The following is a 25,865-nucleotide window of genomic DNA, read 5'->3' on the forward strand; positions in this document are numbered from 1 at the left end:
AGACATTTTCCACCAACTGAAAAAGGAATTCTGCATCCCCCAGTTTAAAATGACCAAAAACAGAATGCTGGAAGAACTCCGCAGGTCAAGCAACATCTTTTGAGGGATAAGGTGTGAGTCAACATTTTGAGTCAGGACCCTTTAACTGACTTACAGCTTTTGGCTCCATGTGTGCTGCTTGACTCTCAAGTTAGTCCCATGTTTTGTTTTTGTTCAATATTTCAGCATCTGCAGTCTTTTTTGTCTTTTTTTCTCTCCATTATAACTGAAGAACCTTACGTGAAGTCCTCCCAATAATGGAAACAACTCATCATCTACCCTCTACAACCACTTGTGGCATTGCAGTCCAAATATCAACTTCCCTTTGTGTGGAAATATTTTCCCTCTGGTTCCTTTTAAACCTCTTCCCTCTCACGTCCTCTAGTAATACACACCTCTGCCATAGGAAGCAGTCCCTAGCCATCTATCCAATCTATGCTAATAACTTCACCTTCAGCCTCTGTTATTCCAGATCAAACGGACCCAGCCTATCCAATCTCTCCTTGTAAGCCCTACATCCAGGTAACATCTCACTACCACCGCTCTCTGCTTCCTATCACTGAGCTAAATTTGTATCCCGTTGGCTAGCTTTCCCTGGATCTCCACCAGCTTAACATACAGGACCTTGTCAAAGCTTGTTCTGCTCTTGTATAGACAATGTCTATTATCTTGCCTCATTAATCCCATTTGTAACCTCCTCAAAAAAAACTCGTTTAAATTTGTTAAATGTGATTTTTCCCTGCGCTCAGAGGAGTAGGGGGTGACCTCATTGAAGTCTATCGAATGGTGAAAGAACTTGATAGAGTGGCTGTGGAGAGGATGTTTCCTATGGTGGGGGAGTCTAAGACCAGAGGACACAGCCTCAAAGTAGAAAGGTGTCCTTTTAGAACAGAGATGAGGAAGAATTTCTTTAGCCAGAGATGGTGAATCTGTGCAATTTGTCACCACAGGCCACATCATTGGGTATATTTAAGGCAGAGGTTGATAGATTCTTGATTAGTCGGGGCATTAAAGGCTGCAGAGAGAATGCAGAAGAATGGGGTGGAGAGGGAAAATGGATCAGCTATAATGAAATGGCAGAGCATAATTGATGGGCCAAATGGCCAAATTCTCCTATATCTTAAGGTCTTGTATTGCATGGCCCCTATTTTCCCTCCTAATTTATTTCTTTAGTTCACTAATACATTGTTATACTCTTAGTGTTGTGTACACAGGGTCCTTAGCATAGCCAAGGATCCCTCCTGTCCATCCCACAATCTCTTTGATCCCCTACCATCAGGCAGGAGGTACCATAGCTTTAGCGTAAGGACTGTTAGGTTGGGAAACAGCTTCTTTCCCAGGCCATGAAGCTCCTGAAATCACTGCCACCACCCAGCTCTCATTACTCATGAACTGATGAGTAGTGCCAGGGAGTACAGTAGCATTATACTCTGGAATATATTTTGGGATTTGTTAATTTGCTTGTAATAATATTTTTTCATGTGTTGTGTATATGTACCCTATTGCTTGAGAAACCTATCCCATTCATGATAAATTCTGTCCCATATGCTGCTGTATTTCCTGCTGATTATTGGTAAGGAGAGCTATAGTATGATCTTGTAGCGATGTGCTACACACAGCGCTGAAATAACGACACATAGTCGGTAAGTCATTTCGAGACTAGTTTATTCAAACTTCGTGGTGCTGGCATTTAATTCCTAGCGCCCGCCCTCTCCGGGTGGAAATGACATCAGAGGTGCATTACCAAAGTCTTCCCCCGCGTGCTGGCTATTTGTGAGCTGGTTCGCCGGCGCAGAAAGTGGTCGCCACATAACCCCCCCCCCCCACCCCGAACCGGCGATACACCCCCCAGTGTCCACAGTCTGGATCAGCCTCTGCTTGGGAGGTTTGCCTCTGCACCGCGGTGCCTGAACCTCGAACGGCTGCGCCAAGTCCGCATGGGCTGGTTTGAGTCAGTCCACCGTGAAAACCTCCTCTTTCCCCCCAATGTCCAGAATGTATGTGAACCCATTGTTGTTGATCACCCTGAACGGCCCCTCGTACGGCCGCTGTAGTGGCGCCAGGTGTCCGCCCCTTTGTACAAACACAAACTTACAGTTTTGCAGTTCTTTGGGTACGTGGGTCAGGGTCAGTCCATGCTGTGAAGTTGTTATGGGGGACAGGTTGCTGAGCCTTTCGCATAGCCTGTCCAGGACTGCTGCGGGTTCTTCCTCTTGCCCCCTTGGGGCTGGTATGAACTCTCCCAGGACGGCCAGGGGTGCGCCATACACCAAATCGGCCGACGAGGCGTGCAGATCCTCTTTGGGCGCTGTACGAATTCCAAGCAGGACCCAGGGAAGCTCGTCCACCCAGTTAGGTCCTCTCAGGCGGGCCATGAGAGCCGACTTCAAGTGACGGTGGAAGCGTTCCACCAGTCTGTTCGACTGTGGGTGGTAGGCAGTTGTATGGTGCAGCTGCGTTCCCAACAGGCTGGCCACAGCTGACCACAGGCTGGAGGTGAACTGGGCGCCTCTGTCGGAGGTAATGTGGGAGGGTACCCCGAAGCATGCTACCCAGGTTACGATCAGTGCTCGGGCGCAGGAATCGGCAGATGTGTCAGTGAGCGGGACTGCCTCTGGCCACCTCTTGAACCGGTCTACCATAGTTAGGAGGTACCGCACTCCTGGGGACACTGGTAGGGGGCCCGTGACATCCACATGAATGTGGTCGAACCTCCGGTGGGTGGGTTCAAACTGCTGCGGTGGGGCTTTAGTGTGCCGCTGCACTTTGGCTGTTTGGCACTGCGCGCACGTTCTGGCCCATTCACTGACCTGCTTGCGAAGTCCGTGCCATGTGAACTTGCTGGAGACCAGCCGGACAGTTGTCCTGATAGATGGATGCGCTAAATCATGTATGGAGTCGAAAACCCACCGCCTCCAGGCTGACAGGACGATGGGGCGAGGTTGACCGGTAGCCACGTCGCACAGGAGGGTCCTATCACCTGGGCCTATGAGAAAGTCCTGCAGCTGCAAACCCGAGACTGCGGTCCTGTAGCTGGGCATCTCGTCATCTACCTGCTGCGCCTCTGCCAGTGCTGCATAGTCCACCCCCCAGGAACAGGGCCTGGACAGCTGGTCTGGAGAGTGTGTCTGCCACGATGTTGTCCTTCCCCGAGACATGCTAGATGTCTGTCGTGTACTCGGAGATGTAGGACAGATGTCGCTGCTGGCGAGCCGACCAAGGATCGGACACCTTCGTGAACGCGAAGGTCAACGGTTTGTGGTCCGTGAACGTGGCAAACGGCCTGCCTTCCAAGAAGTACCTGAAATGCCAGATTGCCAGATACAGTGCCAACAGCTCCTGGTCGAAAGCACTGTACTTGAGTTTGGGTCGTTGTAGGTGCTTGCTGAAGAATGCCAGGGGTTGCCAGCGCCCCTCAACGAGCTGCTCCAGCACCCCACCGACTGCTGTCTCGGATGCGTCCACCGTGAGGGCGGTTGGAACGTCTGTTCTGGGGTGCAACAGCATTGTGGCATCTGCCAAGGCTTCCTTGGCTTTAACGAAAGTGGCCGCAGCCTCCTCGTCCCAAGTAATGTCCTTGCCTTTACCCGACATCAGGGTGTACAAAGGGCGCATGATACGGGCTGCTGAGGGGAGGAAACAGTGGCAGAAGTTCACCATACCAAAGAACTCCTGCAGGCCTTTGACCCTGTTGGGCCGGGCAATGTGGCGGATTGCGTCTACCTTGGCGGGCAGAGGTGTTGCCTCGTCTTTGGTAATCCTGTGGCCCAGGAAGTCGATGGTATTGAGACCGAACTGGCATTTGGCCAGGTTGATCGTGAGGCTGAAATCACTCAGGCGGGAGTAGAGCTGGTGGAAGTGGGACAGATGCTCCTGACGACTACTGCTGGCTATAAGGATGTCGTCCAAATAGATGAATGCAAAGTCCAGGTTGCGTCCCACCGCGTCCATTAGCCGCTGGATCATCTGTGCAGGGTTCTTCAGGACGAATGGCATTCGGAGGAACTCGAACAGGCCGAACGGGGTGATGAGTGCTGTTTTGGGGATGTCTTCAGGGTGCACCGGGATTTGATGGTATCCCCGGACGAGGTCTACTTTGGAAAAGATTCCTGCCCCATGCAGGTTTGCTGCAAAGTCTTGTATGTGCGGCATGGGGTAGCGGTCTGGAGTGGTAGCCTCGTTCAGTTTGCGGTAGTCGCCGCATGGTCTCCAACCCCCGGCTGCTTTGGGCACCATGTGCAGGGGGGAGGCCCATGCGCTGTCGGACCTCCGTACGATCCCCAATTCCTCCATCCTCTTGAACTCCTCCTTCGCCAGGCAGAGCTTTTCCGAGGGGAGCCTTCGTGAGTGGGCGTGAAGGGGTGGTCTCTGGGTTGGAATGTGGTGCTGTACCCTGTGTCTGGGCATGGCTGCCGTGAACTGCGGTGCCAGAATCGATGGGAAGTCCACCAGGATTCTGGTGAATTCGTTGTCCGACAGCGTGATGGAGTCCAGGTGTGGGGCCGGCAACTTGGCATCACCCAGGGAGAATGTCTGGAGAGTCTCGGCATGTACCAGTCTTTTCCCTTGCAAGTCGACCAGCAGGCTGTGAGCTCGCAAGAAGTCCACCCCCAGGAGTGGTTGGGCCACGGCGGCCAGTGTGAAAACCCACGAACTGCAGCTGCACTGTGGGGGTGCTGTAGGTCTGTATCGTGCTGCCATTTGTGGCCCTTAGGGTGGGTACTGGCTTCCCGTTGCAGGTGTCGTACCCCATCGGGGGCAAGATGCTGATCTCCGCTCCGGTGTCGACCAAGAAGCGGCGTCCTGACTGTTTGTCTCAGACGTACAAGAGGCTGTCCTGGTGGCCTGCTGCCATAGTCATTAGCGGCAGCTGGCCCTGGCCCTGGCCCCTGCAGGGTGGACAACAACGGCGGGCTTTTGTGCCCCACCGCTGATGGTAGAAACACCACTGTTCACTGTCCTCCTCACTGCTGCCTCTGTGTTGTGTGCGCTCCCTTGCCGGGCCTGGCCTGGTCTGCTGTTGGGTGCGTGGCCTGGTAATCTGACTGACGTACGCCACGCTCTCCCTCTTGGCTTTCCACAGCACGTCTGCCTGGACCGCCACTTTCCGGGGGTCGCTGAAATCTGTGTCGGCCAGCAGCAGATGTATGTCCCTGGGCAGTTGCTCCAGGAGCGCTTGCTCCAACATGAGGCAGGGCTTGTGTCTGTCAGCCAGGGACAGCATCTCGTTCATCAATGCTGATGGCAGTCTGTCTCCCAAACCGTCCAGGTGAAGCAGGCGGGCACCCTGCTCACGCCGTGAGAGGCCAAGGGTCCCAATAAGCAGCGCTTTGAATGCTTCATATTTGCCTTCTTCCGGGGGCGACTTGTATGAAATCCGCAACCTGGGCGATTGTCTGCTGGTCAAGGGTGCTCACCACGTGGTAGTAATGTATGGAATCAGAGGATATCTGCCGAATCTGGAACTGGGCTTCTGCTTGGCTAAACCACATGCGTGGTCGCAGCGTCCAGAAAGTCGGCAGTTTGAGCAAAGCTGCATGAGCAGATGAAGAGTCGGTCATCTTCGGACCGTCGGGGGTCACCAAAGTAGCGATGTGTTACACACAGCGCTGAAATAACGACACGCAGTCAGTAAGTTGTTTTGAGACTAGTTTATTCAAACTTCGTGGTGCTGGTATTTAAGTCCCTAGCGTCCACCCTCTCCAGGTGGAAATGACATCAGAGGTGCATTACCAAAGTCTCCCCCCGCGCGCTGGCTATTTGTGAGCCGGTTCGCCTGCGCAGAAAGTGGGTCGCCACAATCTCATTTTTAACTCTTAAATCCTACCCAAATGGCCTCATGGACTTTCACCCGGGCTATCCTCTCTAAGTACTGCTGTGATGTTCTCTGTTATAAATAATGTAAGTCCCCTTTTTTCTCTTTTAGTAAAAATTAAACCGCTGGAGGAACTCAGCAGGTCAGGCAGCAGTTGTATAGGCAAAGGAATAACAGATACTCTACATCTACAGTCTCTTGTGCCTCTTTTACTTCAACCTCTGTCTCCCTGAAAGCATCAATATCCAGGAACATTGAGCTCTAACTCCTGCCATCCCTCAACCATGCTTCTGTAATTATCACAATCCCTCATGCTGAGTTCATCTGCCTTACCTGTGAGACTTCTTGCAATAAAATAAATGCAGTTTAACCTGTCAGACCAACCTTCCTTTCTGTCCTACTTTAACCTCTTGTATTTGCTTTAGATTTCTCATCTGATAAACTACTGGACTTAAGTAATTGCATAAACCTTCTCGAGGAACCTTACACAAGGATATTGGTTTCTCCCTCCAGTTTAGATGGCGTTTGGCCCTCTTGTGCAGGTCACCTCTGCCCCAAAAGGAATACAATTGACTAAATAGCTGAATCCCTCCTGCCTCCAACAGTGCTTTAAACACACATTCATTTTCCTTATTCTCCTTTCCCTACACTCATCTGTACAGGCATTAGTGGATAATTACTTCAAGATTTGAGATTAAGAAAGGAATTTTGGAAGCATAAATTGAAAGTAATTACTGTGCCTGAGCTTAATTTAATAATTAATTCACTTCATTGCTTGCAAGTGATACAGTCCCCTTATTGGACATTCAATATGACATAGCTGACAATCAAATTTATATCAGTATTTGCTTCAATCCAGGAAGTTGTAATTAATATCATTGTGAACAGAAAACAGAATATGTTAAAGACTTGTAAGTACTGCATGTGACAGATTTCTGATATACCATACAATGTACATATAGTGCATTGATTCCAGTTAATTGGGCTATCAGTTAATCAGGGTATCTGTTTATTTGGGACAACTCTTAAATAACAAAAACTATTTGAGAAAATAGCCAGGATTCACCTTGTTTATTTGGAACAGTATACTGCTTAACTGGGAAAGGAGACTTGCCAAACAGTTTCTAACTAGTGTCAATCGTATGCATTTGTGGCCACTAGACATTACACAGTGGTTTGACCAACAGTGTTTAAACAGCATCAGTTGCACATGTTTCAAAAAGCCATGATTTTTCTCACTGTTAGTTGGTGACAAATAAGAAGTAAGACAATTCAGAATTGTTTTACTCACTGTGGTTTCAAGCACTAAGGCTTGGCAATGACAGAAAAGGCCAGAAGTGAAAATGAAATGACTTCGCTACTTCAACAAGTGAAGAATTTGAAGGTATCATTAATAATCCTGAATGTTACAATGAAAATGAAGATTTAGAGGATGCAATCATTGAAAGCTTTGTATGAAGTAGCCCATTATCTAGATTAGGTGTCTGCATTGATTTTGTTCATTTACAGTCAATCAGAAGAACACGGCAGCATACACCTGATGAATTCCTTCAACATTAACTGTTAAGAACTAATACATTTTGATTGTATTGTAGTGGTATTAGTTTTACTGTTCTAATTTGTTCTGTATTTTATCTAAATATATAATTTGTTACTTTATCTTTTTTATATCTTTTTGACCATTTCCATGAAACTTAAGCTAATTGAGGCAGGTACTTAATTGAGCCAAAATAGAGTGGTCCTGATGTAGCCCAATTAACTGGACTCCACTGTATAAAGAAGATATAGGAGAAGCAATAGGTTACTTAATTGTTTGCTGCTCCTTTGTTCAATCAGTCATGGCTGTTTCTTTAGATCAATACATATTTTGTTCTCCCCCCCATACCACTTTTTGCATTTTGTATCTAGAAATTTGTCTGTATTTTTTTCAAATAGATTCAGTTTCTTGGCTTCCGTAGCTGTGGTTATGAAACTCTTTTGTCAATTGCTGGAGTCTGCAAATGGCTGCCAAGACCGCAAGTTCTGGTATTCCCTCCGCTGACTAGCATCTTGCTCCCTTTTGACTTGGTCTTTAGCTATTTGTCATATGTCTTTGTGGCATACTTATAACAGCTTTGCAATATTACCTGATAGAGATATTTTTGCTAATTTCAAGGTTTTGTATGAGTGCATCCTGTTTCACAGCTCCAGTGAGTTTACCTGTGTTTAACACCGATCTCTGTGCTATGTGGAATTTGCACATTCTCCTTCTGACAGATTGGGTTTCTCAGAATAATGCAGTTTCTTCCCATACCCCAAAAACATGAAGGTTGGTTAGTTAATGGGCCACTGTAAATTTAACATAATGTGTAGGTGTAAGGAAAAGTCTGGAGGGAATTCATGGGAGAGAGTTTGGAATAAAGTTTGGATTATTATATCCAGGACACCAATTCCACACTTTGACCTTGATCCCTGGATCGTGAACCACTTACTCCTGCCAGGGAAAACATCCTACCTGTGTGTGCCTTGTCAGAATTAAATACATTTTAATATGATTCTTCTGAAGTTCATACAGACCTAGTCAACACACTTTTTCTTCAAACATACTACCTACCCCCACCATACCAGGACTCAGTTTGTGAACCTTTGTTGTAACCATACCCACTTTTTTTTTTGCCAATTCTACTTATCTGAAAACTGCTGAAGGTTTGTCTTATAGCACTAATGTATGATGACATGAATGTTTCAGACATCATAATGAAAACGGCTTAATTTTGTTTAAACACAATTATTGCATCAGCTCTCAGGAGTTTCATCTGATCATGTACCTTTCATGGTAGATCAAAGAAAACCCCATCTACATAGTCTGTCAGAAGTTGCTCAGCTTTCATTTGAATTGTTGAGTTAACTCTGACTGATTAGTTGCATATGATTTTAATATAGTATTCAGGTAGAAAATTACCATGAGTCGATCTTGATCCAACATTGGGGATTGTCAAATACCTCGGTGATGGTACTTGGGAGAATTCTGCATCTACCTTCCCCACCCTTGCCAAGTAAATGTTCCCATGTCAGAATCTTCAAAAGAGGCATTAGCTATTGCAGCTGTTTTGTATAATGCAAATGTAATCTACGTAGTGCAGATAGAATTTGGGTTTCAAAACAATTAATGCAAAGACAATTTATTAGGGAATTTTGCTCTGTTTGTATACCATCAGAGAACAGGGCTTCTGTGTGACAGGTGAAAGAAGGAATTTGAGATGCATTTTCTGATTTTTCTGTGTATATACAGCATCAAGCTGGTATTTACAAATAAGTTGTAATGTGCAGATCTTACAAGCATTTGCATGTTTTATTTTCAGAATTTCACTGTACACATACTTATGTGTAATAAGATTCTGACATGGGAACATTTACTTGGCAAGGGTGGGGTAGGTAGATGCAGAATTCTCCAGAAGTACCATCACCAAGGTATTTGACAATCCCTAATGTTGGATCATTGGTACAACCAAGACTACTCGTCCCTATTAGTTTAAATACAAATAAAATCTCTCTCAAAAGCATTTTGGTGCAGAAAGGAACTTAACTTTCTAACATAGTAATGTTAACCTGATAGTATAATGCATACATTATTGTAGGTTGCAGACAAAATAAAATGTTAGTTTAATAGTTGCATAATAACCTTAAAGATTAGTATGCCTCTGATGATGGTGCAGTATTTGTTATTGGTTTGTTTACATATGACTGAAAATGTGTACATGTGGTATTCTTTGTTACTTTCCAAATAATTTTAGATATACCGACCTAGACTTTCTGTTTGAATTGCATGTGTTTTATACTCTTTACTACCACCTCTGGTGGAGATTCACATTAAAATGACAGCAACTTTTAATCATTTCAAATAAGAGGCTGTATTGAGTTGGTGCGTACTTGCTGTAAGTATAGTATGTTCTAGTGTTTGATCTATTCCTCAGCATCATGAGATAGAAGGGTTCACTTGCATGCAGTGTAGATATGGCTGGCAAAAGTTCTGTTGCATGTTGGCATATTGCCAGGAGTTTGGAAACTACTGAAAAATTAATCTGGCCCAATATTATCAGTCAATTCACTACAGGAACAAGCAGAATCCCAGCACCACTAAGAAGTGCTGGCAATTCCAGACAACTGTAGTGTATCCTTTATGAGAGGAAACTGGACAATCTTAGCACATTCCATCGAATTGATTAGCATTGACACCTCTGTCCACCAGATTGCTGGTGTGGCGAATGGAAGAATGCCATTCTAATACAGTGAGTCACGGGCTAAAGATAATTGTTGGGTCAAGTGGAAGGAGCTTTTACAGTGCATCTGCCTGTGGTGCACTCACAGGGAATCTCTGATGTAGGTTGAATGTTCCTGAAATGGAATAGTCACCTTTTCTCAACACTGATGTTCCTCTCCTTAGTGAAATTAAAATGTTTGAAAAATATTAAATTCTGTGTAAATACTCTTTCAAAAATAGTTTGTAACAGTAACATAGATGAAGTATGAATTTAAAGAATTGAAATTGTGTAGAGCATGCTGGTAAAATTATGGCCACATGCTATTGACTGTGTCTAATTACAGCACTGTGGGCTGTTTCAATTTAAAAATAATTTTAAAATAATGTTGTTTGCAGGTGACTGTAATAAACTGCTGGCAATTTTGAGCTTCAAAGGAATTTCTTAGCCTGAAGGCAGGAGCCTACATGTCTATCTGATTTATGCAGCACACAAGGGAGACTGAAAAGACTCTTAGGAAATATAAGATTTTATCCCTTACCTTTTGAATTCCTTTCAGTTCATAAGTTATCAATTCTGCCACAGTTAATCTGCTTTCAAATTTCAGTTATTTTACTGACCTGAGGCAAAACTTTATTAATTAAACATTCTCCACAACTGAAATTGTGTGAAATGTATTCTGGTACAATTCCTGTCTTTGAGAACTGACATTTCCTGAAAATCCTGTTTCCATGGGCAACCAGTCAGCTTTTCAAGCAAGTGTACCTTCCTGTCTTGACATTTTACTTGAAAAGAAAATTCCATGTAAAGGCTGGAGTGTTTCTCACTGCCTGAGGATGGTGGATTGCCTCATTTTCAACTAAAATTGAGTTGTTCATGTTTGGATATGTCTTTATTGTGACTTTCAAAACAAAATCACTACATATTTTGGGATCATTGACAAAACTATATAATCTTTTTGAATAATTAATGTTTCTTCTACTCTTATTAATACATCATTCCCTATACTTTAATAAAATGAATTTTAATACTGAGTGGTAAAAGTATGTCCAACATGCTAAAATTAACACAAAGATAACTTAAAGTTTATTTAAAGTAACTGACTGTTGAATAATTTTAATGCAAGTCAGTAATATTTACCTTATTCATCTTTTAATATTCTGTACCTGTGAAACAAATGACAAACTAATGATGAAGATTGAATATCTGAATTTACATAAACTATTATTAATCTTATTAACAAAGGCTAGAGCATACTTAAAGTTCTGCGTTAATTCTTGAATGAAATGGAATTCATCTGCTGTCCAGCTGTGAACTTGCCTACTTGACCCAAACTCCTCTAAAGTTAACTTGATTGGCTCATTTCCGTACTGCCTTTAAGTTACCCTGGGCCCCATTTATTTTTTGAAAACCTGGAATAGATTCCTAAAGAGCAGCTACTTGTAGCATATTGTGTTAGTGTTTTACTTTAATACTTGAAAGATGAATGTAAAAGGGGATTTGTAAGAGTAAGCTATTTGCGAAGAAATGTAGCTACAGTATATAAGTGTCTGATATGTATCATTTTGAACATCCAGATTTACTCAATGCAAATGTACTGATTCCAGTTCAGGGTTTTTTTAAAGCTCGACTTTTGTTCATTGGTCCATTCAGCATTCAGTTTCCAAATGCAACAAGCATATCTTAGAGTAGCGTAGAACTATGACTATAACAACAGGCTCGGACAAGCTTTTTAAATAAAAGTTACTACAGAACATTGTTTTGAATGTTAACTCTAATGAAGGAGTCTCGGAACTGAGGAGTTTAATTTGAACAGATTGAAGAAATTATTGGCAAAGCAACAGATGACAAAATGTCAGTTAACAGCAGAAAAATCTCTGGACGTCCATCCTATTACTATAGACTGTTGGGGAGGTCACGTCTTCAGAGACAACGCAGTCGGTCCAGGAGTCGCAACAGACCAGGCAACAGGGGTAATACGGTGTGATATAATATGAGATCTGCAGAATCTTAAAATTCTAGTTAAATCCTTGTTGAAATGTGTCTTCACTGTTCTGAATGTGAAATGACAACGTGAACCTTGTAGTGCTTGTTTCCTATCTTGGCAAAACAGTTTTCATTGTATTAATATGCAAAACCAATATCAGAAACTGCATGTCTAATTCACACTTCATAAAGGAAGTGTAGTTCAATTTTGTTGAAGTCTAAGTTCAAGTTTCTTTCATGGCTAATTAATTTGATCATAAATGAAGTAAGTTATTCAAACCCACAAAATATATACTTTAACAAGCAAAGTAATAGAAACTGGTTTCTAGTATATTACTTTTTAATAAGTATCCAGGTTGAAAGGCACACTTTTAGTATAAAATCTTAAACACTGCCACAGTTTGCTCTCCTGTCATAGGTTTCTGTATTATTATAATAGAGCTGAAAAAGATCTAAAGCTGGTATATAACCTTAAAATGAAACAAGCTATACCTTTAAACTTAGTCTGGAAAATGTCTCGTCTGAGTTCCAACACAAAACAGCTCTGTTTTATTGATCACTTTTTATGGTAAAGCTCAAGTGTCTTCTGTGATCAAAGATATACTTGGCAGACATGTAAAGATTTACTGTATAAATAAATGGACTAACATTGACTTGACCAAAGCATGAGTTGCTGTTAAAAACATAACATCTGTCATTTTGTGTATGTGTGTCCTGATTTAGTGAAGGCTTGTGGCAGCACACAGTAGAAGACAGATCACTAAGACAGTACTTGCTTGAGGAGCTGCTGCTGCTCTGGTTAAATTAGTTTGGAGAGGTATTTGTTAACTCCCTAACAATGGCTTTTAAATAAAATGTTAACTAACTCAGTGGATTTATAATACTTTCTCATCGAGCTGGAAGATGAGCATACTCAAATACAGAAATATCCATAGTTACAATCCATAGCCAGTATTGAATATCTGTAACCTTGTACATCTACTTGAGAAAAAGATCCAAATCCCTTCATAAATTTTAAAGTTATTTTGAAGTTAAGGCAAATTAATACTGATAAAAAGATAAAATTGGCACATATGGCATGATGTCAAGGAAATGAAAGCCCAAGGAATGTAAGAGTGGCAAATTGAATCCGTCAATGGTAGAAAGATAAACTGATTAGTATTTTGTGACTGAAAAGTTGTTACCGTTGCATTTCAAAGTTCAAAGTAAATTTGTTTTCAAAGTACATGTGTGTCACCATATACAACATTGTGATTCATTTTCTTAAAGACATACTCAGTAAATCTGTAATAGCATAATGAAAGACTTGGGTGGTCAGCCAGTGTGCAAAAGACATACTTTGCAAATAAAGTGGTAATAATAAATAAGCAATAAATATCAAGGACATAAGATTAAGAATCTTTGGAAGTGAGTCCATATGTTGGAACACTTCAGTGAAGGGCTGAATGAAGTTATCCCCTTTGCTTCAGGGGTAATAACTGTTCCTGAATCTGGTAGTGTGAGTCCTGAGTCTTGTACTTCGTGATGGCAGCGGTGAGAAAAAAATCATGCCCTGGATGCTGGGGATCCCTAGTGATGGATTCTGCTTTCCTATGACAACACTTTGTATAGATATGCTCAATGGTGGGGACAGCTTTATCTATGAAAGACTGGGCCATATCCACTACTTTTAGTAGGATTTCCATTCAAGGGCATTGGTGTTTCCATACTAGGCTCTGATGCAGCCAGTCGGTATACTCTCCACTACACACCTATGAAAATCTATCAGAGTTTTAGATGTCATGCTAAATCTTTGCAAACTCCTAAGGAAGTAGAGACACTGCTGTGCTTTCTTCATAATTGCACTTGCCTGCTTGGCCCAGGACTGGTCCTTTGCAATAATAAACCAAGGAATTTAAAGTTGTTGACCTCTCCACCTCTGATCCTCCGATCAGGACTGGTTCATAGACCACTGGTTTCCTTCTGATGTCACTGATCGGCTCCTTGATCTTGCTGGTTTTTGAGTAAGAGGTGGTTGTTACAGCACCACTCAGCCAGATTTTCAATTTTCCTTCTATATGCTGGTTCATCACCACCTTTGATTCAGCCTACAACAGTGATGTCATCAGCAAACTTGAATATGGCACTGGAGTTGTGCTTAGTCACACAGTCATAGGTGTAAAGCAAGCTAAGCACACAGTCTTGTAATGCAACCGTGCTGATGGAATTTGTGGAAGAGAGGTTGTTGCCAATCCAAACAGACTGGGCTTTGTAAGTGAGGCAATAAAGGATCCAGTTGCACAAGAAGGTATTGAGGCCAAGGTCTCGGAGGTTATTGATTAATTTTGAGGGGATGATGGTATTGAATGCTGAGCATCCTGATGTATGCATCTTTGCTACCCAGATGTTCTAGGGTTAAGTAAACCCTAGAAAAATTGGGAATTCAGTCCAGAGAGATCCAAAGAGATGCAAAATAAATGGGGAGGTCCAAAAGGCAATGGGATGGTGTGTGCATACAAAAAAAAAGAGATGTGGAGTGGGGCACTCAGCCTCTTGAACCTGATCTACCATTTAATCAGCTTGCGGCTCATCAATTTGTAACCTTTACGTAGTATTAGTATCTACCCATGATGACCTCCCCCCCCCCCCACCCCCAATCACATAGCTAATTTAATTCTGCCTTAAAAATTAAAGGTTTCAATTACTGTTTCAAGAGGTTGTGGCCTCGGGGGGGGGGGGGGGGGGGGGAGAAATCACACAATCCTTTGGCCCCTCCTTCTGATTCTTGATTTCCCATGAGAGGAAACTTCCACTCCACATACAACATACTGAAGAGGTTGGATTGAGAGTATCTTTTAATCTGCATATAAAGCCATACCTACATTTCAGGTATTGGTCTAGCAAATCTTCTCTGAACTGCTGCAATATGTTGGCATACATCTACATACTACTAAAACGCTCATGCTCTGTCTGTTTGTGACTTCCAATTAGCGCAAACAGTGCATTACAATGGCACTATTTTTGGCTAAATCAACTTAAATTATGCTAATTTACAGAATGCAGGCAAAATTCAGGGTTATATAAAATTTTATTTGTATAAAATTGTTCACTCACCAAAATCAACTGCCCTGTTTTCACCGGAGAGCCTATCTGCCATCATGGAAATCAGGATGAGACACCAAGACGCAAGTGCATGGCCAGCCTCAGCAGCGTCTCATGATGCTCACAGAGTGATTCCACCTTGGAGTGATCGGACAATTTTTGCAGTGAATAGAGAAGGCGAAATCTCACAGTATTTGACAGGCAGATATATTGGGCAGTAAACACAAAGTACACTGCAGATGCTGTGGTCGAATCAACATGTACAAACAAGCTGGATGAATTTAGCAGGTTGGGCAGCATCCGTTGAAACGAGCAGTCAACTTTTCAGGCCGAGACCCTTCGTCAGGACTAAAGAAGGAGGGGGCAGAGGCCCTATAAAGAAGGTGGGGGGAGGGTGGAATGTGCCAGGTGAAAAACCAATCAGAGGAAAGATCAAGGGTTGGGAGAGGGGATAGGCAGGAGAGATGAGGAAGGAATGTAAGGGGAAAACACTATGGGTAGTAGAAGAAGGCAGAATCATGAGAGAGGTGATGGGCAGCTAGAAGAGGAGGCAGAGTGAAAGTGTGATGGGGGAAGGGAGAGGAAGGGAATTACCAGAATTTGGAGAATTCGAGGTTCATACCAAGGGGCTGGAGACTACCCAGACGGTATATGAGGTGTTGCTCCTCCGACCTGAGTTTGGCCTCATCATGGCAGTAGAGGAGGCCATGTACGGACATATCTGAATGGGAATGTGGGTGGCAACCGGGAGATCCTGTCTGTTGTGGCGACGGAGCGGAGGTGTTCAACAAAGCGCTCCCCCAATCTGCGTCGGGTCTCGCTGATGTAGAGGAGGCTGCACCAGGAGCACCGGATGCAATAGATTACCCCAACAGACTCACAAGTGAAGTGTTGCCTCACCTGGAAGGACTGTTTAGGGCCCTGAAGGGTGGTAAGAGAGGAGGTGTAGGGACAAGTGTAGCACTTAAGCTTGCAGGGATAAGTACCAGGTGGGAGATCTGTGGGGAGGGATGTGTGGACCAGGAAGTCATGGAGGGAACGATCCCTGCAAAAAGCAGAAAGGGCTAGAGAGGGAAAGATGTCCTTAGTGGTGGGGTCCTGTTGAAGGTGGCAGAAGTTGCAGAGGTTAATATGCTGGATCCAGAGGCTGGTGGGGTGGTAGGTGAGGACAAGTGGAACACGGTCCCTGTTGTGATATATCGGGCCCTCTGAAGCTGTCGGATCAATACTTGGATTTCCAATTCAAGAGAGGGAACCAGCCATTGTTTGCCTTCAGGTGCACCTTCCCCAATAGCATCAGGTATTCTTTTGAGATAATGTTCTTGTGCAACTGAATAATAATATGGCAAGAACCACTTTAACAGAATTCATGGATCTTTGCACTCGTGATCCATTTGCAAGAACCCTGTACTATGTGGATATTCCCAGATTCTACACTTGGACTAATAAGAGATGGGAAAGAAGGAGAATGGGGAAAAGAGTGGAGGAGTACTCTGGGATTTTTGAAGCAAATGTTGTGGGTCGAGTGTATACCGTTTCTCCATTAAGTGGTGACCTCTACTATTTGAGATGACGACTTCATCATATAAAGGAACCAGTATCTTTCAAATCATTGAAAACACATGATGGAGATATCCTTCCATCATTAAAAGACGTCTGCAGAGAGAGAGGATTGTTGCAAGCTGATGATCATTGGCAGTAAACTATGGAAGAAGCAGAGAGAACAAGAATGCCCAGAGCAATGAGAGATTTGTTTGTTGTCTTGCTAACAAACACTGAAATCAACAATCCACAGCAATAATGGAACCGGTTCAAGAATGCATTGTCTGAAGATTTTTTATAAATGGAGAGGAGAACTATCAATGATCCTAATATCATGATCGATGAGTCATAGTCGATGAGAGGCATCATGGACAAGCTCTTCTCAAGTTTCTCTTGGAAATACAGAACTTGGGCAAAACACTTGAAGAATATAACTTGCCAACACCAAAAAAATGGTACAATTGCTCAAAGTGCTGGCAATCTGGAATTATTGTGTGAACTGCAATACAACAGAGATGAACAGCAAGAATTTGTTTCACAGAAAGAGCCCCTATTGAATTATGAGCAAAGAGAAGTATGTGAATATGTGTGCGACTGCTTGGAAAGGAATCCCTCTTCAATGATTTTCATTGATGCACCAGGAGGAATAGGAAAACATTTATCATCAACTTGATCCTCGCTAAAGTAAGGGGAGGTGGAGGTGTTGCTATTGCTGTAGCATCATCAGGTGTTGCAGCAACATTGATGCCTGGTGGTAGGACAGCACATTCAGGATTCAAAATACCCCTCAATGTCAATGAAGATGCCCTTTGTAACATCGATTAAAAACACCAATACTGTAAATTTACTCCAAAATGCGAGGCTTATTGTCCGGGATGAGTGCCCCATGATTAGGAAGGAAAACTTCGAAGCCATGGACCGAGCTCTTCATGATGTGTGTGGCAAGAATGAGGTCTTCAGGGGTATTTTAACCATTTGCTGTGGCGATTTTCGTCAGCTTCTATCAGTCGTGAAACGCGGAAAAGATGCTGATGTGGAGAATTCATGCATTAAAAAAACCCAATTTATGGAGAAGCTTCATCAAGTTTCAATTGAAGAGAAACATATGATTGAGTGAGGGAGAAGGATAATATTCTGAGTTCTTATTGGATATTGGAGAAAACAAGATTAAGAAAGATGAAAACGATGAAATCGAATTACCTGAAGATATGATTCTGCCAGCAAAAACTATGGAAGAATGCATTGATTTCATATACTACCCAACATTCGACAATCCTGCAGAACTGTTCTTGAGAAATTCTATCTTGGTTCCTCTCAATGAAATGATGCGAAAAATAAACTTCACATGCACTAGGTGCTTCCCTGGAATCATGAAAGAATACTGTTCCTTCAATGCCGTAAGTGAAGGAGCTAACGCCACTCATTTTCCAACAGCAGTCCTTGATTCGGTCGAACTCTCTGGATTGCTGCCACATAAACTGGAATTAAAGAGGGGAACTCCCATCATTTCAATGAGGAACTTGGATCTTGGATCTACCAAGGCTTTGCAATGGAACGTGAATGATGGTGGAAAAACTGCACAACAATCTCATCGTAGCAAAGATAAACATTGGTGCATTCAATACTGACATTGTCATGATCCCAAGAATTACTCTCAGTTTATCAGAAGGGGAAGATGTCCCTCTTCAGCGGAGCCAGTTCCCGATTCAGTTATGCTTTGCTATAACTATAAATAAGGTGCAAGGCCAAACCATGGAGAATGTGTTGGTTTATCTGGAGAAACTGGTATTCCAGCATAGTCAACTGTATGTGGCTTTAAACAATAGTAATCCAAGTATTCTGTTAGCTCACCAAATTACTTGTTGTACCAGGAAAGTACCATTTTGCAAATCAGGCACTTGGACACCCAGGTTCTTTCCCCTCCCCCCTCCCCCCCCCCCCCCCATCTCAGCTTTGTAGACCAGCACCATGCAGATTTTGTTTTTAATTTATTTCACTCACTTGCACTGTGAGCAGTTTTGGGCCCTTTATCTAAGAAAGGATGTGCTGACATCAGAGTGGGTTCAAAAGAGGTTCACGAAAATGATTTTAGGGTTGAAAGACATGTCACATGAGGAATATTTGATATTTCTAAGTCTCTACTCACCAGAATTCAGAATAATGAGGGTTGATCTCATTGACACCTACTGAATATTGAGAATTTATGATGGGAGTGGATGTGGAGAGGATGGTGGGGGAGTACAAGACTGGAGGACACATCTCAGAATAAAGGGGGGTCCTCTTAGAATGGAAATGAGAGGTAACTTCTTTAGCCAGAGAGTGGCAGCTGTGGAGGCCAAGTCATTGGACATATTTAAGGCAGAGACTGATAGATTTTTGCTTAGGGTACGAAGGGATGTGAGGAGAAAGCAGGAGATTGAGGCTGAGAAGGAAAATGGATCAGCAATGCTGAATTGTTGGAGCAGACTCAATGGGGCAAATGGCCTAATTTTGCTTCTATATCTTATGGTCCATGTGGACAATTCCATATTTTCATAAATTATATTCCATTTGCCATATTCCTCAACCTAAGTATATTCCTTTGTAGTCTCCTTAGGTCCTCTTCACAACTTACCTGTTTAGAATCCTAGAATAGGTCATTAGCAAATGTGAGAAGCCCTACTGTTAGTGCTTTCATCCATGTCACTTGAATGCTTTGTAAATGCTTGCAGTCCCAATACCAATCTCTATGGCAGACTATTTCCTTTCCTCTTACCAATCAGAACAAAGGCCATTTATTTCCTGTAACCCAGTCTGCTCGCCTTCCATCAACACCAAAATGTTAACCTCCTACAGGCTGAATAGTAGGGTGGAGCCAAGCAACTTTATGGTGTACCTTTTAATGGAATTAAACCAGGCCAACAAGGTGTTTGACAACCCATATGGAATGCATACCATTGTTAGTGAAGCATGGAATATACGAGCAGGGAAGTCTTGCTTTAGTTGTTTACAACATGGCTAGCCCATGTTTTCAGTGTTATGCACAGGTCTAGTTTCATCTTTACAGGAAAGAAGCTGCAGAGGACATTTAAGGTATCGTTGTAAGGATTAAAAAAAATTAGTTTGATGAAAAATTCGATTTAAAAAAATTATTTTCCTTCCAGTGGGAACTGGGATGGATAAAGTTATGGGAAGCCAAGATAAAATATAAGGAAGAACTTATTTATCTGGGATACAAAACACAAGGGATCCTAGAGGTATTGTAAGGTAATTGTTGAAAAGCTTGAAAAGGAGTTGAAGGAAAGGGTTTTCACTCAGACTGGAACTTCCTGCCTGATTTGGTGGTGGAGGCAAAAAAACCCTCATCTAATTTAGTTTGGCTCTTCCCTAGGTTCTGACAGGGCTCTGTATCTGTGAACTGTTCTTAGGTGGCAGAAGATATGTGTAGCTTCAAGCAGTTGGCAAGCAGTTTCCCAAGTGCTCATTCGTATGTACAGCTGCACTTAGATCAGGCATCTGTAACCTCAGGAGGACCTGTAATTGATGAAGGTTTTGACTTGCAGGACTATGGACTTGAATGCAAGATTGAGTGCCAGTTTTTTAACCTTCACTAGGCTGAATGCCTATTTCCATGTCACAATTCTATGATTTTAATTTTCTCCTTGCATCTTCAGAGCAGCAAATCGCAGTTGCTTTTGTTTGCAAGTATTGATACACTTCCAATCCTCCGTGCCATAACTTGCAGAAGAGCATGTCAGCAATGTAGAGGAATTTACAGTGTCATTGCAGGATTTCTTTAGGTTAGAGATGTAGGGGTAAAAATCTCAAAAGTAAACAAATAAGAATTAAAGTACTAGATCTGAGTTTATATCGGCCTTTGTTTCTATATGGAAAGATAGCTTCTGAACTCAAGCATTAAATTAACCCTTCAGTGCCCAAACTTGTGCTGCTGTATAGCTATGTAAGGGTCCAAAAAGTGGGAACAAGCTACCCTCAATATTAGCATGTGACAAATAAAGATATCCTTTACAATGCATGAAGTAGCCTTTGTTTGCATAGACAGATAATGACATAAACACCTGTGTCCAGTCCTCATTTCAATATATCCACCTCTTAAAAATGATAAGGGACACCCAAAAGTCTGTGTTATGCTGCTGCAGCACCTGAGGTCCCCAGTCTCTGACCTTGATGAACCCCTCTTCCTCATTTCTCTCTATCTATACCATTAAAGAATATGATTGTAGCTCCTTTGGTATCCCTAATCTTGCTTTACCATCACATGATTCATGTCATATGGACCACGTTCCCTATCCGAGGATCTGTTGTTATTCCTTGGGCCTCACCAAGAATAAACAAATCAAATTCTTACCAGTCACCACTTATTCCCTATCTACCCCTCTCCTCTAAGGTTCTTGGAGGCCCTGTTGTGATCATACAGCATCTTAATATTTTTCCATATCCTATTCCAATGTGAACGTTCCCATCAGACAAGGATTTCTGGTTGTTACCTTTCTGTTGTTGTTCCGTTGTGCCACTTTGAGATTTAATATCTGTTCAGAATCCACTGTCTTAGGCTTTGGATCTTACTGGCTTGAATAAAAGCTGCTCAGCTTCATCTTTCATGACTTTTTAGATGTTCAGTTGCATTAATTGAAAGACACGTTTAAACAATTATCATAAATTCACACAGGATATGTTTCAGCTTGTTGAGTAAGCTTTTCAAAGAGTGGTTTTGTATGTTTGCATGAATATGGAAAATTACTTGATGGTGCTTTAGGAAACTGAAAACAAAATGCCAAACTTGCAGTGTGAGCTATCCCCCCCCCCCAAACTGGCCTCCCTTTTGATGTACCTACTGTTGTAAAACAGCGTAGTTCAAGAGGTAAAGTAAATTAGATTGCTAGCTTCATTTCTAGCAAAATATCATAATGGTTAATCATTAGCTTCACTGATAATTTTTGTTATTCCCTGAAGCTTCGGCCATCTTCTACAAGGAAATGAAGAACTATATTAAACCTCCTAATTTGAATTATTGAGTAAGACTTTGGTGAGTATGTTCAGATGTACTTACTGTCAAGCTAGCCATGCAGTACAGAACAGTCCAATCTACTTCAAATCATTAGTCACTTTTGAATTTGCAGAACACTTAACCACCACCAGACATTGTCATTAAATTACAGAATAGTTGTCTGAAGAAAGTCTGGTTTTCACAGTTTCAAACCAGAACATTCATCCTCTAAATTAACTTTTGATGCATTATTTTTGGTCTTATTTAAGTGCATTTTAATCTTCTGCATTTTTAAGCATACAAGAGTTTTAACTGATAATGACTTGTGGCAGCAATTGTTGGAGCAAGGGCCTTCATAAAATTCATTATTCTTTCATAACTCACATTTAGTAAGTCTGCAAGTCTGGTAGGATTGCAATATAAACTATATGCATGTCAGCACATATTGTATGGGAGTATAACGCTGATTTAGTCACTTAAAATATTTAAGAGGGCAATCCATTGTATAAATGAATCCATCGATCTCTGGTATTCCATTACGTTACTTTCATCACATACTACAGTCAAATGGATTCATTTGTACAGATTCATTGACTTATCATCCAATGAGACAGTACATGTTCAGCATATGCTTATGTGAAATAAGAGGATGACCAACTTCAGCTGTTTTTATTTCATCACCTGCTATTTTTGCCTGCATAACTAAAGTTCATTATCTTTTTCTGTTTATTCTCTTTCTGCATATTAATTGCTGCCTTTGACAAATATTCATTAAGTTTCTGACTACAATTTAATGCACTGTTTGTAATTTATTAGTCCCCACATCATGTGAATGAATGACATGACCGGTGTAGTTATGGCTGTATGTCTCTGATGCATTCTCCATGATGCAGCCATCTAGTCTAATGCAGTTTGTTTGCACAGCCTTAGCTTAACCTCACAGTTTCTCTAAAATGCTTTAAGCCAAACTCTGACCTTTGAGTAATCTTTACTAGCTTAAGGGGGAAAATGTCTGCTTGTGTTATTATCTTAAATGTCCTCTCCCCAACCCCCCCCACCACCGTTTTGGATTAGTAGGCTTGATTTAACTGACTAATAGTAAATTATTATGATTTAATTATACATAATTGATGCTTCAAAAAGAAGTGTTGAGACACGTTGCAATTGTGATCTAATTCTAACTGGCCCCATCTATTTGACTAGTTTAATTTCACTAAACAATCATAAGAATCTTCACATTAGATTTTCCATTACACTGCATTGTGCCTTCAACTGCAGCAGGTAAGCAGATCAGAGAACTTGTTAAATAATAATAATTATCAATGATTGATTATAAACTGTATTCTTCATTCTTCTGGCTGCTGTTATAATTAAGAGTCAATACTGTGGCTTGTAATAGAGTTAAACTGAACTAATGTTTCAGGTGCTATACGTTTCTGAGATGTACAGAGCCATAAAGTGACCGGTAAATTGATTAGAAATTTGGAGATTGATCAGGGGTTTTCCAGAAACTGATGTTTTAAGCAAGCGGCTAAGTAAAAGGTTTATATTTTCTGATAAAATTTATATTCTGGTTTGTGTATCATTTGTGCTGAGCTAAGTGAAGTACGATAGACATCTGGAACTGTCATTAGCTTGAAACTTTTGGTGGCACAAAAAAGTCTGCAGTCGCTGGAAATCCAAGGCAACACACAAAATACTGGGGAACTCAGTAGGTCAGGCAGCATTTATGGAAGTGAATAAACATTCAACATTACAGGCTGAGACCCTCCTTGAGGACTGAGAAGGAAGGGTGCAGATGCCAGAATAAAAGGGTTGGGGGTGGGAGAGGAAGGAGGCTAGCTGGAGGTGATAGATGAATCCAGGTGGTGGGGAAGGTAAAGGGCTAGAGAAGAAAGAATCTGATAGTAGAGGACAGTGGACCATAGGAGAAAGGGGACGGAGGAGGGGACCAAGTGGGAAGAGGTAAAAGTTAGAGTGGAAAATAGAGGGGGTAGGTGGGAGTTAGTTTACCAGAAGGAGAAATTGGGCAATAGAGGAAGGGGTTTTGAACTTGTTTATTGGAAGGAAAAATTGATGTTCATGGCACCGGGTTGGAGGCTACCCAGATGGAATATAAAGTGTTACTTTTCCACGTCAGAATGGGAATGGGAATTTAAATGTTTAAATGCCACCAGGAAGTCCTGCTTGTGGTGGATGGTGCAGAAGTTCTGGATGAAGTGGACCCAATCTACGACGGGTCTCACCAATGTAGAAATTTTGCAGCAGTAACTTCTCGATATTATACTGTATTCGGAGATAACTTTTCTAATGGAAGGAAGTTTTAGTTGGTGGAGTGTTGTCATGTATAATTGAGACAAATTCTGTAATAGGCTGAGGGCTGAGATATAGACCAAGGTTAATTCCATTTAGTATGAATGTACTTTAAAGCAGACTAATGTGATGTTACTGTTGAGTAATGATATCCTGTTGTGCAGTGATGTTCTGGAGGATGAACGTTAATTTCCTATTGATATTCCTTTATATTGCGTCCAGGCGTTACAGAGCCAAGACAAACAATTAATATTATTTCAGTTGGTAGTAGCGCATAACAGTGAATGTTATCTTCAAACATCCTTCTTATCTGCCCATTGTCAAGTACCTGCAGTAACTTGTGTCTACTCAAATCTGTGGTTCACTGGAGTTACTGTTTATGCTTTAGGCAAAATCCATTTTCAGGTCTGAATTCTCCTGAATTCAGTAGTAGGATGGATGGGGTTAGCTGAGCACAGCTTAATGTTTAAAGCAACGTGAAAAGTTGCACTAAAAGTGGGTACCCTGCAACACCAGGTTGAATGCCCTTCTTTAGTGCTGAGTTCGATAGCAAAAATAGCCCCCTTTATTAAAGTAATTGTGCTAGTTTTCACTTGACAATGGAGTTGTTTACTCACTTCCCAATTCCTGGCCCCTTCTTTTTATCCTTTTGAAAATGTCAAGTGTTCTTTTAAAAATGGTTATACCAAATCTCTCAGTATTCACTGAGACCAAAGCAATTCATGTTCATGCAGGAGAACCCCTCTGAACTCCCCATTCACTCATTTCAACTTTGCATTCATTCTGAGGCTCAATTGACCTTTATACTCTTTGCCCAGATGGTGGGAGCAGATTCCTGTCCTATATTCTCTCAACGTCTCTCATTATTTTAAAACATCTTTTAAACATTTCAGTGGAAGAATTGCCCAAGTTTTCAGTTGTTTCTTGACAGGCCATTGAATTTTCACTTACATTCAAAGGTGTCTTTTTTTCAGAAATGAGATGTCAAGAATACTAATGGTTTGTCTTAGCATCTAGCCATTTAAACTTAAGCCAACATCACTAAAAGCTGATTATCTGGACATTAATTTTCATTGTTTGTGGGATTTTCCAAGCAGGAATTGACCTTCACCTTTTGCCTTGGAAACCTTTTATACTGAATTCTTGTGTATCGTCATGAAAGTGGCTGGAAACAGAATTAACTTCGTGAAGAATTCCATACTCGTATAAATTTTAAAAGTGCAGTATATAAGGAAATTTGAGAAGACTGCTGTCACATTTTTTCAAGCTTTGGTGCTTTTTGTCACGTACAGGAGTGAGATAGACCAGCTAGTTGAATGGTGTCATAACAACAACTTTGTACTCAATTTTAGTAAGACTGAAGATTGTGGATTTTAGAAAGAGTAAGATGAGGGAACACAAACCAGTCCTCATAGAGGGATCAGAAATGGAGAGAGTGAGCAATTTCATGTTCTTGGGTGTCAGTACCTCTGAGGACCTAACCTGGTCCCAACATATTGAGGCAGCTTTAAAAAAGACAAGTCAGTGACTGTATTTCATTAGTAGTTTGAGGAGATTAGGTTTGTCACCTAAAACACTCAAACTTCTACTGTGGAGAATGTTCTGATTGGCTGCATCACTATCTGGTGGGTGGTGGGGAGCTACTGCACAGGATCAGAGTAAGCTGCAGAGAGTTGTAAAATTAGTCAGCTCCATCGTGGGTACTACACTGCAGTATCCAAGATACTTTCAAGGAGCAGTGCCTTAGGCAGCGTCCACCATTAAGGACCCCCACCAACCAAGACATTCTTCCTTCTCATTGCTACCATCAGGAAGTAGGTACAGAAGCCTGAAGGCACGCACTCAGTGATTCAGGAACAGCTTC

The 25,865-nt window shown here is 42.0% G+C and overlaps 1 protein-coding gene across 5 annotated transcripts in view; it reads left to right on the forward strand.

Moving 5' to 3' along the window:
* Positions 1-25,865, forward strand: part of LOC132407402 (disabled homolog 2-interacting protein-like) — a 605,300-nt gene that overhangs the window by 216,482 nt on the left and 362,953 nt on the right. The window contains exon 1 of one of the 5 annotated variants that reach the window (XM_059993833.1): positions 11,846-12,065. The exons of the other annotated variants lie outside the window; for them this stretch is intronic. Within the exon in view, the coding sequence (XP_059849816.1) occupies positions 11,945-12,065 (121 nt within the window). The 5' untranslated portion in view covers positions 11,846-11,944. Of the gene's footprint in view, positions 1-11,845; positions 12,066-25,865 lie in introns of those variants that run through there. 5 annotated transcript variants of the gene reach the window in all.

Source organism: Hypanus sabinus, chromosome 18 (assembly GCF_030144855.1).
Source record: "Hypanus sabinus isolate sHypSab1 chromosome 18, sHypSab1.hap1, whole genome shotgun sequence".
NCBI classification, from domain to species: domain Eukaryota; kingdom Metazoa; phylum Chordata; class Chondrichthyes; order Myliobatiformes; family Dasyatidae; genus Hypanus; species Hypanus sabinus.